The 15,090-nt window shown below is 37.6% G+C and overlaps 1 protein-coding gene across 1 annotated transcript in view; it reads left to right on the top strand.

The window, feature by feature from the left end:
- Positions 1–383: 383 nt before the first annotated feature.
- Positions 384–15,090, top strand: part of LOC129681336 (interferon-activable protein 204-like) — a gene marked incomplete at its 5' end in the record, with an annotated part of 40,534 nt that continues 25,827 nt past the window's right edge. The window contains 3 exon segments of the mRNA XM_055613238.1: positions 384–800; positions 2,195–2,393; positions 4,119–4,120. Coding sequence (XP_055469213.1) covers positions 384–800; positions 2,195–2,393; positions 4,119–4,120 — 618 coding nt within the window.

Raw genomic sequence — 15,090 nt, 5'->3', positions numbered from 1 at the left:
TTCAATAATATTTATTTTTCTACTTTTATATGCTTTGGCCATGAGAATAAAGGCTATATTTGAATTAATTATAATTTCACGAAAGTACTTCATAAAATCATTGTCAACAGCTTGTGCTTTGTTTATGCTCAACATTTTGTGTGTGTTAGAAAGATGACTCTGCTTTTCAGAGAGAGTATTCAGACATTACTTGGTCAGTCCTTTGCTTTAATGCATTAGCCTTTTGGTGAATTAAAAAAATTCATCTTTAGATTATCTTTAGTTCTACAAATACATAGAAATTATTAGGAACAATGTTGAGATTGATATTATGTGAAGGTGAAGTTTTATTTGCTACTAAATTTTTATGTTTATATCGCTCTATTTGTTCAACACAAAACCAGAAATCACAGACCACAAATCCAAGCACTAGCAAAGGTGATGTTCTCCAAATGGATCCCATGACAGTGATGGTGCTCAACTCAACACATCCATTTGAATATGAGACATCAGAACATGGAGGAAAGACCATGTTTCATGCTAAAGTGGCTACTGAGAACCAGTATTACCATGTGAAAGTTTTCAACGTCTCCCTGAGAGAGAAGTTCACAAAAAAGAATTTCATCATCATCTCCAATTTTGTCAAGGGGAAAGAAATCCTAGAGATAAATGAAAATTCCTCTGTGGTTGAAGCTGGCCCAGACCTAAAGTTTGAAGTTCCCAACAGTATTATCAAAAGAGCAAATGAAACACCCAAGATCCGTCATATTGAAAAGGGTGCTTCAGGAGCACTGTTTTATGGCTTGTTTACATTAAACAAGGTAATGCCTGAAAACTTGTTTTTAATTTTTCTCAACCAACTCCTGGAACCAAATAGGATAATTTTCCAGTCACTGCTTAATGACAGTATTGTGACACAGAATTCTACCTTTGCTTTGGTAGAGGGTGAAATAATTCCACATATAAGGGAATGAGAGTGGATGACTATTTAACAGTCTATTTTAAGATATCTCTGAGAGAGCTGTCTGAAAATGATTTACCGAAAACTTTATTTTACTAATTACAAATACCCGCCCTCACACACAGTGCGAGGCAACGGTGCAGGACATAGGTTGGTGCCAGGCTAACTGTCTCAGATTTTTAAGCTCTGCTGCAACTATACAATACTGATGATTTTCTTTCTGTCGACTTTGTTTCTAAAGGTTCCCTGAACAAGGGTGAAAATTCATTGTGGCATGTGTTTCAAATCATAAGTAGATTACGTGGCATCTCTTAAACTCAAAACCATTCAATAGAATGCATCTACTATCTCTGCAGATAGTTTAATCAATTAGCATTGATTCCTGTGTCTTGTTAAATTAACTATTTTATATTAGCTTAGAAACTGAGAACCATTCTATGAAATGACATTTGGAAGGCAAGTGAATCTAGTTTTCTTGATTCACTAGATTTCTAGATTTGGTAGATATATACATACATACATCTCATTGATGCATCAATGGCCAAATTCATCATATTAGAATTCAGTTAAAAAATGATGACTTTGGTGAATACAACAAATGCTTTATGAATTGACAACCTTATGACTTTTCCATCTCTCTTCTTTTAAAAGCTCCTTTACTTCAAATCCATTACTTTATAGCACAGGCTTTAGAAATTATGTATCTGAACACTATTGAAAAGTTGATGAGCAATAGCATAAGCAAAATTCAATACAATATAAACTGGGGATCACTGGCTTACTTCAACATAAAACATGAAATCGGTATTAAGAGGGTCTAGATGCGTAAATTACTGCAATCTTACCTGTAGATTCCCTATAACCTACTGAGTTAGGAACACTAGGAGCAAATGTCCATTCATTCCTTTAAACAGAAGATACAAAGATGGCTGCCCAAAGTCCTCATTACTGTGGTCTCAGGTAATTTACAGGAATCTAAGCTGTTCTGGAACAGGAAGCAGTGAAAAACAGAAAGAACATTTATTGCCCTAACAGTTTCAGGCAGAAATCTCCAGGATAAGAAAGTGAATCATTACAGTAATAAAATTTTTTCAAACGACTTCATTGAAGATACCTGTATGCCTATGTCTGTAATAGGTTTCATATTTCCTATGATCATTTTTGTCCTGAAAAAAAAAGGTTTTCTTTGAATGTATAGCAATGACTGTGAATAATTTAATTTTCATAAAATGAATATTAATTTGCCTTTTGCAGAAAACAGTGAAAGTAAAGAACACAATCTATGAAATAAAAGACAATGAAGAAAATCATATAGAAGTGGTGGGGAACGGCAAATGTTACAACATCAACTGTGAGGAAGGAGATAAACTCCAACTCTACTGCTTTCAGCTGAGAACAATTGACAAGCAACCAAAATTAGTGAGTGGAGATCACAGTTTAATTGAGGTAGGAAGTAGACTGGGAATGGACTTCCCAAATAGGAAACTGACTTTTTCTTTAGGATTCTGAACATGAGGTTTTCATTATTTTACATAGACAACTCTGTATCTGGAAGAGAGAATTAAGATGATGCCGTTATACTCATTTCTATGAAAAAAGAATTTTTCAAAATGGATATTGAAGAAATAGTCCAATAATATTGTATTTATGCTATGTAACAAGATGTATGAAAAACATAGAATGGCATAGAAATCCATTTCAATAGTGAACAAGAGCAAGGATTTTGAGTAAGTTAGATGTGATATGAATGCCAGCTACAACAATTAGGACCTGACTGATACTAGGGAAAGTTTAACTTTTTTTTTCCTTTTTAAATAATTTATGTGATTTCGTTTTATGTGTATTTGTGTGAAGGTGTCAGATCCCTTGGAACTGGAGTTACAGTCAGTTGTGAGCTGCCATGTGGGTGCTGGAAATTGAACACTGGTCCTTTGGAAGAACAGTCAGTGCTCTTAACTACTGAGACATCTGTCCAGCCCCTGAAAGTTTAACTTTTAATCTGGACTTTAAGGAAAAAAAATAATTGATATAGTGATGAGTTATTAAAGTGTCTATCTTATCATGAAAAATGAATAGGTAGTAGGTACTATTTTCTTAACTGGGTGAAGAGACTAGAGAGAAAAATCTACAAAATAGATTTTGTGATAGACAAACAGATAAGTTGTGATAGACACTATTAATTCCACTAGCTGTGAAGCACAAAGATATAGCATTCATTTTTAAACAATTTTATTTGGTGTTCCTTAAAGCCTTTCCCTATAAACTCCCAAACTTAAGTAGGAGAGAACAGGTTAGTGGGAAGAGGGGGAAGAGCCCACTTTACTTCTACTGGCTGTTTAGGGTCAAAGAGTTATTTTGGGGGGATATACCAATCTCTGTCAACAGCAAATGCAGCCAGCAGTCGCCTCCAAGTTGCTGTGCCCGAACAGTTTCTCTCCATCTGTCTGCTCCAAACCACCACACCGTCTGTTTTTGGTCTCTTCAAACTGCTACTTGCTACAAGCCACAGACCACACACCAACACCACATACCACACTTTCTTCTTCTGGGCCCTCAGGTTTATATCCTCAGATTCCTATACCATGCCCCTCTCCATGCCATATTGTGCAGGCCATTACCAGCTCTCAAAGGCCATGTCCCTCACTTGACAGTTCTCAGCTGTGGCCAATCTAAAGCCCAAACTAAAGTCCCACACCTGGGATTAAAACAAAACATACTTACATAACATAAATGAGTTTTTAAAGAAACCAAAACTTCCATTACACAAAGACTCTGAGAACATAAGGCCAAATTGCTGTTCAAAAGGTCATATAAATGTAGTATTGTCAGAAATAAGGAAATGGATTATTCATTGTAGAACAGGTAAATTTTAAAAGGTTTTATGAGGATGAATGCTTAGTTACTTTGATGTATTAGTAAAAAGTAGTTTTTGTATTTGTCATGAAAAATCTGTGTTACAGAGAAACTTGATTCGGAGGCAGAAATATTAGTTAGACACAACTATGAACTTTGACATGCTTATATGCTGTGTCTTTACATTAAATATTCAGTAACTTTGTAAGCTGCTCATGAAACCTTGGCAGTTTGAAAATCATGGTAGCCTTGCGCCACTAGAGCACACAAAGTCTATGGAGCATGACGTTTAAAATCATGCAGCTACTTTATCAAGACATCACAGAAGTATTTCATAACCTGTGTTAAGCATAGGAAAGATAAGTGGGGCCTTGTCTATGGGGGTGACTCAAGTTTAAGTAGAAAGATCCTTGTGGTTTGACAAGCAGCTTGGTAACAGTGGTTTTTGAGAGAGAAAATGGCTTAAAAGAACATTCAAAAGCATTTCAGAGAGAACATTAAGAAGCTGGATAAATGGAACTGATGCTAACACTGAGAATGAAGAATGTAAGGTGGAAGTAGGCTCAGGATGATGTTCAAGTGCCTATAAGAAATTCAATAAATAGCACAAATATTTATTCAGACTTATAAACATAGACATACATATCTGAAACTGAAAATAATTTTGTGTGTATTTTTAAATTTAGGGATACTTGGCAAATCTAATACTTGGATTATATCTACAAATTGCACCATGGGTATTACATTTATGCTAATAGAGAATACCCACTAAATATTTACTATGAGCCGGGATTTTACACAGCGATAGAGAAAGAGTAATTTGTTGTTCTCATTTTATAAGTAGGGTCTAATAATGTTTATTATTTACCCTATGATTATTCTGGCAGTATGACCAACATGCTATCATAATCAATAAGAATATACACTCCTGTTAGATTTTAGATTTGCCTATTTCACCTTAGGCTGGGCAGAAAATATCCACCTATGATATCTCAATATCTCGCATCCAATGCAATCTACTTTGACTATTACTGTCTGGGCTACCTTCCAAGCAATACCCCAAGATACGTGTGTGTTCTTCACATGGTTGCTTCTTCCATCCATGCCATTGTTGGTGTCCTTCCTCCGGGCCTACATGCTTCTCTCTCCACCTAATTCATGGTGGCTTCCTCCTTCCTCTTCTCTTCCTGTCTGTCTCCTTCCCAAGATCTCTTCTGTCCTCCAAGCCCTCCAACCTTAGCCCTGCCAACCTCACCTTTATCCTGCCCGGGTGTCTGCATTTTATTGGTCAAACAGGAGTAATTTCTTAGGCAAGTGTACATGAGAATGTGCTTGTCCAGGCAAGGATGAGATTTTAGGGGCCAGTAATTAGCATCAAATACAAAGCACCAGACTAACCTCCAACAGTAATTGTTTCCTTTTCACTGGAGTAGCTGCAAATGTTCAGGAATAGTCGCTACCAAAGACACTGAGTGGTGGACTAGAAATCCACAAAGTATCTGGCACTGAGGGCAGATTCTTAGACAAGATGAGTACACAGTTCAGTGGTGGTAGTTATGGATCACAATCAGTGGAGCAATAGCTAAAGTTAAAGTGTACTACAAATTAAGTTTAAAAATTGTTGTGGTCAAGATAAAATGAAAGCTGCATGAAACACAGATATAGACTATTTTAAGGAAAAAATCAGACAATGTAGTGACAAGTGATGAAGGCACTCTCATGAAATAACTGCAATAAATGATAAGAGTTAGCTTTCATGGAAGATATACTCCAGATACAGCAGTCCACGTACAGATACTGCTGCATTTTGACATGGGAACATAGGCATTAGTTGTCTCATTTTGAAGATCTCCTAATGCAAGAATCCATGTGTTGCAACTCAGCCTTATACCTCGGAATTTTAGTACTGGGGAAAACCAAAACATCGTGGATTTTGTCTTGTTTTTCTATTCCAAACCATGCTTCAGACAAGAAAATGAAATCCTTTTTGTTATAATTCCCCTCACTGCATCTGGTAAATACCCAACCTACTCAAATAAACTCATAGTTGGAAAAGGTGGCTCAACATAAGGGAGTGTAATGCAGATGTAGCCCATAGCAGCTCAGTGTCCAAGTGGCTTCCACAGTAATGGGAAAAGGGACTGCCTCTGACATGAACTGATTGGCCTGCTCTTTGATCACCACCCCCTGATGGGGAGCAACCTTACCAGGCCATAGAAGATGACAATGCAGCCACTCCTGATGAGATCTGATAGACTAAGATCAGAAGGAAGGAAATGAGGACCTCCCCTATCAGTGGACTTGGAGAGGGGCAAGCATGGGGAGAAAGGGGAGGGAAGGTAGGATTAGGAGGGGAGGAGAGGGGGTTTATGGGGGGATACAAAGTGAATAAAGTGTAATTAATAAAAGTTAAAATTAAAAAATTAAAAAAGGGAGTGCAATGAAGGAGATGAAGCAGTGAAGATCAACAGTTTGAGATAGCAAAAGGTCATATATAGCCCTTGGTGGGAATAGACAAGCATGGGCAATTGGAGAAAGATAAACAGTGTTTTAACTCAATTGCAAGGATCTCAATTGTATTGTTCATTGTTTCTTTCAAGGTCACCAAATGTAAGAAAAAAAAGGAAATACCAACTGCCCATTCAAGCACAAAAGATGAAGAACAGGGCTACATGCAGCATGAATTCTGTTATTTTAAAGTAGAAACACCAAACAAGTTCTGATTTGTGATTATGTATTTTAATTTACAAATTTATTATTCTATTTTTTGATGGAAAATAATAAAAATTCTTTTTTAAAAGTACATCAATACAAAGTACTGTGTGTAATGTGTTTAATTCATGAGTGAACTCCTTGAAGGTGGTATATTTGAGCTTTGAGAGACAAATAGGTCAGAAGACACAGGATTTCATCAATGTTGTCTTCTACATTCTGATCAAATTCCTGAATACAGGATGTATTAAGATCTTCTCCCACTGTCTGGGCTCTTTCTTCTCTCCGTTGATTGTTATCTTTGCTTTATAAATATAATTAATCATTAATAATTAATTTTTTGGGGAATATCAAATGCTACTTGTCTGCTAAAGAATGTAGCAATGGAATGACTACTCATGAAATTCTGTACTCTATACTCATAGATAAGTTCCTTATTCAGCATCATCAAAGAAGTTTCCTCCTCAATTTGATAGGAACAAATACAGACAATATTCACGAGGGAGAGGCCTAAACAGGGATGTCTCGATCAAATCACTCCCTCAGGGCTTAGAAAATCTGCAGAAGAGGAGGTCAAAAGAGAATGCAAGAGCAGAGGGGATGTGGGACACTTATAAAATAAAGCTTTATAGATACATCAAGGCTGTCACACATATGAACTCACAGAGACTGTGACAGCAGACACAGGGTCTAGATTAGTCTTTAACAGATGGGGTCATAGAGCTGAAAGGAGGCATGGACACAAGCCTCATACACAACACAGATGATATCTGCAATTCATAGACGAATAAAAAATTAGTTTTCTCCAATGGAGAAACAAACCACTCTCAAGGGTGGTTGGCACAGCAGTAAATGTCCAATGCAAAACAAAATCAACACCATCTTTAAGGATTTTAATCACATATTTTGAGTCACATTTTTTTTTGTCTTACATTTTTTTTTTTGTCTTATAATGATGGATTTTCTATCCAGACAAGCTGATGGACCCCTGTCAGATGACTGATGTCATCCATGACATCACTGTGTTTGCATTTTAGCATTAAGGCTCTTTTTAAAATTTATTTTTTATTAATTACATTTCATTCACTTTGTATCCCAGCTGTAGTCCCCTCCCTCAAAATCTCACAAACCAACCCTCTCTCCCTCATCTCCTCCCATGCCCCTCCCCAAGGCCACTGATAGGGGAAGTCCTCCTCCCCTATCCATCTGACCCTAGCCTATCAAACCTGATCAGGACTGGCTGCATTGTCTTCCTATGTGCCTTGGAAAGGATGCTCCCCCTTCATGAGGAGGAGATCAAAGAGCCAGCCATTGAGTTCATGTCAGAAACAGCTCCTGTTCCCATTACTAGGTAACCCACATGGACATTGAGCTGCCATGGGCTACATCTATGCCGGGGTTCTAGGTTATCTCCATGCCTGGTCCTTGGTTGGCGTACCAGTCTCAGAAAAGAGCCCTGCGCCCAGACTTTTAGTTCTGTTGTTCTCCCTGTGGAGCTCCTGTCCCCTCCAGGTCTTTCTATCTTCCCCTTCTTTCATAAGATTCCCTGCACTCTATCCAAAGTTTGGCTATGAGTCTCAGCATATGCTTTGATGCCCTGCTGGGTAGAGTCTTTCAGAGGCCCTCTGTAGTAGACACCTGCCCTCTTCCCTGTTTTCTCCTTCTTCCGATTTCTGTCCCATTTGCCTTTCTGAATGAGGATTGATCATCGTACCCGGGATCCTCCTTCTTGCTTAGCTTCTTTAGCTGTACAGATTTTCGTATGGTTTTGCTATATTATATGTCTAATATCCACTTATAAGTGAGTATATACTGTGTGTGTTTCTGCTTCTGGGATACCTCACTCAGGATGATCTTTTCCAGTTCCCACCATTTGCCTGAAAATTTGAACTCATTGGCAAAGGAGACAACTTCCTGAATAAAACACCAACAGCACAGACTCTAAAATCAACAATCAATAAATGGGACCTCATGAAACTGAAAAGCTTCTGTAAAACAAAGGACACTGTCATCAGAACAAAACAACAACCTATAGATGGGGAAAGGATCTTCACCAACCCTATATCTGACAGAGGGCTAATATCCAGAAATTAGAAAGAACCAAAGAAGTTAAAAAGCAACAAATGAAGTAATCCAATTAAAAAATGGGGTACAGAATTAAACAGAAAATTCTCAATAGAGGAATATTAAATGGTAGAGAAACACTTAAAGAAATGCTGTTGTGGGGTAATAATATTTATTGTTGATTTTTCTTTTAGTTAAGCACTGGTTATTCCTAAACCAGCTCTATACCCAAATCACCACAAAGAAATTAGGATTTATTTAATTAACCTAGAGCACAATGTTGGGCAATAGTTACTCCATCCTAAACCTCCAACCCCCCCCCCATAGTTTCCTACCATTCAGATTTCACTCATTATACTTGCTTCTAGTCATATCTTAGGTCCAGTACATCTCTCCTCATGGTTCCAAGTCCTGTCCTGCTGCTCTCTGCTCTCCTACTCCTCCCACTTGCTTCCTTCTCCTCCCCACCTTATTCTCTCCATTGTTCAGCATTGTGGCTGGTTGTATTATTGACAATACAAATAACAAATTTTGGCATGTTTACACAAACTTCAGACAGGTGATGCTTAGAATAAGTATCACAATGTAATGTCTGGATTAAAACCAGAGAGTGGGGAAGAGAAATCAGCGTTTGAATGAACAAGTTAAATTGTATACATTCTAAAAGTATATTATACCAACATTTTCCCCTTTAAGTCCAATGAAAGCCTCCTTTTCTTTCAATACAATAATAATCACAAAATTTATGAAAACTATTAAGGAAGATTTACAAGTGCAATGTCCAGTTCACATGCATTTGGAAACTTAGGAGAAAGTACTCGATTATTTATCCTGTATTGACAAGTTTAGAGTTCTATACCTAAATTAACTTTTTTCCCTATTGGTATTACCTATATAAAAACATTTTCTTCAATACTAAACAACTTAAGCTTAATTGTGGAACTGTAACTATTTGGTCTTTAACCCCATCAGAGAGTTGAGAAGGAATAAAATTAGTTACTGGAGTAAATAGGAATTGAATATTAGCATCTTCCAATAAATAAAAAATTTACAGACACAGTCTGCTGCCTCAACAGTCACCCATAATTCTCTATAACTTTGGAGCATCGTCTTCAGCCTTCTGACTCAAATATTTGACAGACATATATGTGAAGCATATATGTCTTGCTTACCCTGCTTTCGCAGAGTCCAGCAGTGGGCATTTAAGCTTACCCATTTTTGGGTAGAATCCTGTCTGTCGTGAAACAAGGGCATTTTCTTTTTGCCTGATTGGCTTGTTTGTCACATTTGAAGCCATCTCTATATGGAGGTTCTTCAATGCTCATCATCTTCTTTGAGGTAGGCGGGGCGCTGCCAGGAGATGACCTGTCTCATTGTCAAAAAATCTTTAAAATAATAAAGACTTTTAAAATGCCATCTTCTGTAGGTCTCTGAAGTTTTTGAAGACTTACCTATCTTTATGTAATCAACCTGTTTACAGAATCATATCTATCTGTTAAACCTAGGATGTATACTCCTGTGATAAATTAAACTAGTGTCCGACATGACTGACTTGATTAACTAGCAATTAACTTGCATTACCTAATATCTGAAACAGTTAGTAATAGCAGTTTAAAAGTATTGGAAGTGACCTTGAATTTGTATCAATATACTAAAATTTACCAATGCATTAAAAAGAGACTTATCTTTGCATCAACATACAAAACCCTATACCAGAGCTAAAAAATAACCTTATTAGAGAATAACAAATAAAGCCTTAGGTTGAGTAGATTCAATAATCTACCTTTTGTTCTATTATTTCTAAAAGATATACCTTTCTTTCTTTTCAACTCTCTTTCTTCTTAACTAAGAAAGAAAGAGAAAACAAAAAGAAAAGACAGAAATCCCTGAGTTTAAGTTTGTTTTCTCTTTGAATAAGACCATTAATAATTTATAACCATCTTCCAATGTCAATAAACATTCACAGCCACAGAAAACAACCAAAAACCTACCTGACCCCCTTTAAAGGAAATTGGATGTCATTCTCATAAATTTTTTTCTAGCTAACTTTTTGGACATGCAGAAATCCTGCCCAAAGGAAATTGGAAAAAAATGGTTAATTAAACAAACATTAACATTTGTGGTCCAGTCTTTGAATGTTGAGATATTTTAGGTTTAATAGAAGTCTTGTTTGGAACAATTTAAAATGCTGGACCAATTGAGATTAGTAGCTTTCTTCAAAGCTATCCTGGGAGCAGGCTTGTCTAAGAAACAGCAATTGAAGCAGTTGAGGCAGGAACAAGCAGAATGCTGGAACATGCAAGATGCTGGAAGAGATATGTCAATGTCTCAGCATGCTGGAAGGATGAATTGTGTCAGGTTTGATCCAGGGTCTCCTGTATCTGCTCCTTTTGTTCTAAAAACATATAATTTCTCACAAACATTATACAGTCCTAAAATTATAAATGTGTGAGATGTGCAAGATGAAACTAAACTGTAAACCAATTTTCTCTATGCCAATTAAAAGAGTAACATAATAAATTTTGAGGATATTGTAGGCAAGGAAATGTTGGCCATGTATTGCTGAAGTTCTTGCTGGAGACAATTTTTATGTCTCAGTCAGTTTCAGAGTTGTTCCTGTGTGAAGGGATCAACAATTAATGTTACCATTATTATTGAACATACAATCAATATCATGTTGAAATCAAAACAAGGTTGGATAGATCAAAATATCTTTTTTGGGCTCTTAGGCATCTGTTGTATTAGGCCAAGCTGCTACCTATCTCTCTAGAGAAGGCCTCCCATAAGAGAGACAAGCTGGTTGCCTTGCGCAATAGGCAAAAGGCATGTTTTATGTAAACTGTATATAAACTCCTTTTTAATTTAGAGTTTACGCATACCCAAGGCATCTTGTACCTGTTTAGAGGTTTAGGCCTAGGTTTTTATATATGTTGTAGCTATTTTTATTTGATTCCCTTTTCTATACCGAATAGACAGTTATGCATTTATAAGGAAACTTTGTATAAATTCCCTTATAGCTTTAGCTCTTAAGCATACCCTAGGCATCTTGAACCTGGATTTTACATTGGTTGTGGCTATTCTTTGGCTTTCCCTTTTTTTGATATGGGATGGATGGTTCAGGCTTTTAAACATATGAATTGTAATATTTGAGTTTCTAGGACTTAACTAGGTTGGCATGTACTTGGCCACTTATAAGGGCCCTGTGTGGCTTTTGTTTGTTTGTTTGTTTTGCATTAGGCATGAGCAACATTTGTCTTCCTCAGTGGAAAAATGTCTCACATTTGAAAGCCAGCTTCCAGAGCAGTGTGACACTTTATCTAGTCAGCATTTAAAAGTCTTGGGTGTACAGATTTTAGCATGATTATCCTATATTATATGTCTAATAAAGCTAAGCAAGAGGGAGAATCCTGGATAAGATGCTCAATCTTCATTCAGAAAAGCAAACAGGCTAGACACTGGAAGAAGATGAAATCAAGGAACAAAACAGGAGCCTACCACAGAGGGCCTCTGAAAAACTCTATCCAGCAAGGTATTAAAGCAGATGGTGATACTCATAGCCAAACTTTGGGCAGAGTACAAGGAATCTTATGAAAGAAGGGGGAGATAGAAAGACCTGTAAGGGTCTGGAGCTCCACAAGGAGAACAATAGAACCAAGAAATCTGGGCCTAGGGGTCTTTTCTGAGACTGATACTCCAACCAAAGACCATGCATGGAGATAACCTAGACCCCCTGCACAGAGGTAGCCCATGGCAGCTCAGTCTCCAAATGGGCTTCCTAGTAAGGGGCACAGGGGCTGTCTCTGACATGAACTCAGGGATGGCCACAGAGGGAGACTATAGAAGACAGCCCTAAAGGTACCTGATAGGCTAGGGTCAGATGGAAGGGGAAGAGGCATGGGAGGAGATGAAGGAGGAAGAGAAGGAGGGAGGGTAGGATTGGGAGAGGCTACAGCTGGGATACAAAGTGAATAAATTATAATAAATAAAAATTATATTAAAAAAAGTTTTTTGATGAGGGAGGCATGTGGTTTGCATGTTTGTCTCCCAGCCTAATTTTGAGTCCTTATATTGACCAACAGAGCATATTTCTTAAGCCAGAATGCCCTTTTGTACCAGTTTTGTGGAAGTACCAGTTTTGAGATTGGCTGGCCTTTTTAGAGAAGTGTGACATCAGCTCTCCTTACAGAAACCTAAAATTGATGTGAATCCAACCTTTAGATCAGTAAGGACATAATATCTATTATTAAGAAAAAAGTATTTACATAGTAACCTTAAGGAGAATTTTGTCATTTTGAAGACTAGACTCTCTGCAAGTGGCTAAACAGCAGGAGTTGCCACCTTAGCTTTTGTTGTGTAAGTTAGGATGATCTGGAACTCAGAGATCTGCCTATTTCTTTTTACTTTGTGTCCAGATTAAATGTATGTGCCTTCACCAACTTCTTCAAATATTTTTTTTCTCAAATCCATATCATTGTAACTCAAAACCTTTAAATGAAAATCAAGCAAAGAGACAAGAAAATTTTGAGTTTTGGGTTACTTGTGTCATATTCAGCTGTAACAATCAAAATCCAGTTTGTTATTTTTTGGAATTTAGTTGTTACAGTGAAACAGCAGACCCTAACCAGAAAGAGCAAACAAGTATCTTGCAGCCAGCGAGCTTTGAATTTTAGCCTCTATTAATCTAATTTTTATTACCAAGAGTGCTTTTTCTATTGTTTATAACTTAGTATTCCATTCCTTGGTTTTTTTTTTTCCCCCATTTTCTCCTTGAACTTTCTTGAAGAAGGCATGGAGAAGAGCTATCACCATTAAACAAATGACAACCAGATCCATGACTATGGCAATCAAAGCCAAAAGGGATTAAAACACCCACTACCATGGCATTTTTTTTTTTTTTTTTTTTTTTTTTTTTTTAGATGCAGTTTTAGGCCAAGCTCTGTTTAGAAGTCTGTCTGCCTCCAGTTCCTTTCTTTCTAGCCATGGCTGCTGTTGTTGCTCTGAGCTGAGCTGAGCCAGCTACAGTATCAGGAAGCCATGCTTGTGTACCCCTCCTGTTAGACTGTAGTGGCAGCCAGTTTTGTTAAGTCTTGGGTCTGCCCACAGTAGACTGTCTTTTACTCCTGGGCCTATTGAAGAGTCTCTCTTAAAGAGACAGTAATTGACCTAGGAGATTTTAGGTTTTAAGTTAGGGCTGTATCCCTGGGAGTTTATTTCCCCCACTAAATTAGATGGAAGTATGATGTAAAGGGTGTGGATACTTACATTACTTGGACACGATTTGTTGTGGGTTAATAATATTTATTTTTGATTTGTCTTTTAGTTAAGCACTGATTATTCCCAAACCAGCTGTATACAGAAATCACCACACAGAGACTAAGATTTATTTAATTAACCTAGAGTACAATGCTGGGTAATAGTTACTCCATCCTAAACCTCCAACCCCCCATAGTTTCCTACCATTCAGATTTCACTCATTATACTTGCTTCTAGTCATATCTTAGGTCCAGTACATCTCTCCTTATGGTTCCAAGTCCTGTCCTGCTGCTCTCTGCTCTCCTACTCCTCCCACTTGCTTCCTTTCTCCTCCCCACCTTATTCTCTCCATTGTTCAGCATTGTGGCTGGTTGTATTATTGACAATACAGATAACAAATGGTGGCATGTTTACACAAACTTCAGACAGGTGATGCTTAGAATAAGTATCACAATGCAATGTCTGGATTAAAAACCAGAATGGGGTAGAGAAATCAGCATTTGAATGAACAAGGGTAAATTATATCAACATTATACCAACAAAATGCTGAATATCCGTCCATAGTCACCAGGGAGATGCAAATTAAAATGACCCTGAGGTTTCAGCTTACACCCATCAGAATGGCTAAGATAAAAAACTCAAGTGATAACACATCCTGGAGAGGATGTGGAGAAAGGGGAACCCTCCTCCACTGCTGGCGGGAATGTAAACTTGTACAACCTTTAGGAAATCAAACTGGCATTTTCTCAGGTGATTAGGAATAGTGCTACTTCAAAATCCAGCTATATCACTCTTAGACATATATCCAAAAGTTGCTCAAGTATACAACAAAGACATTTTGTCAGCCATGTTCTTAGCAGTTTTATTTGTAATAGCCAGAATCTGGAAACAACCCAGACGTCCCTCAGCAAAGGAATAGATACAGAAATTGTGGTACATTTACCCAATGGAATACTGCTCAACAATTAAAAACAAGCAAAGCGCCTGCCATTGAGTTCCTGTCAGAAATAGTCCCTGTTCCCCTTACTATGTGAAACCCATTGGTTACTGAGCTACCACGAGCTTCGTCCGAGGAAAGGTTCTAGGACCATACAAGGATCATACATGGTCCTTGGTTGGAGAAACAGTTTCAGAAATGGCAGGCTCTTTGACCTCCCCACCCCCCAAGGGAGGAGAAGTTCTGCTAGGCCACAGAGGAGGACTTTGTAGCCAGTCCTGAAGATACCTGATTAAACAAGGTCAGATGAAAGAGGAGGAGGACCTCACCT

The sequence above is a fragment of the Psammomys obesus genome, unplaced genomic scaffold (genome assembly GCF_907164565.1).
Source record: "Psammomys obesus unplaced genomic scaffold, mPsaObe1.curated_primary_1811, whole genome shotgun sequence".
NCBI classification, from domain to species: domain Eukaryota; kingdom Metazoa; phylum Chordata; class Mammalia; order Rodentia; family Muridae; genus Psammomys; species Psammomys obesus.
This window is presented reverse-complemented; position numbering and strand designations above follow the sequence as displayed.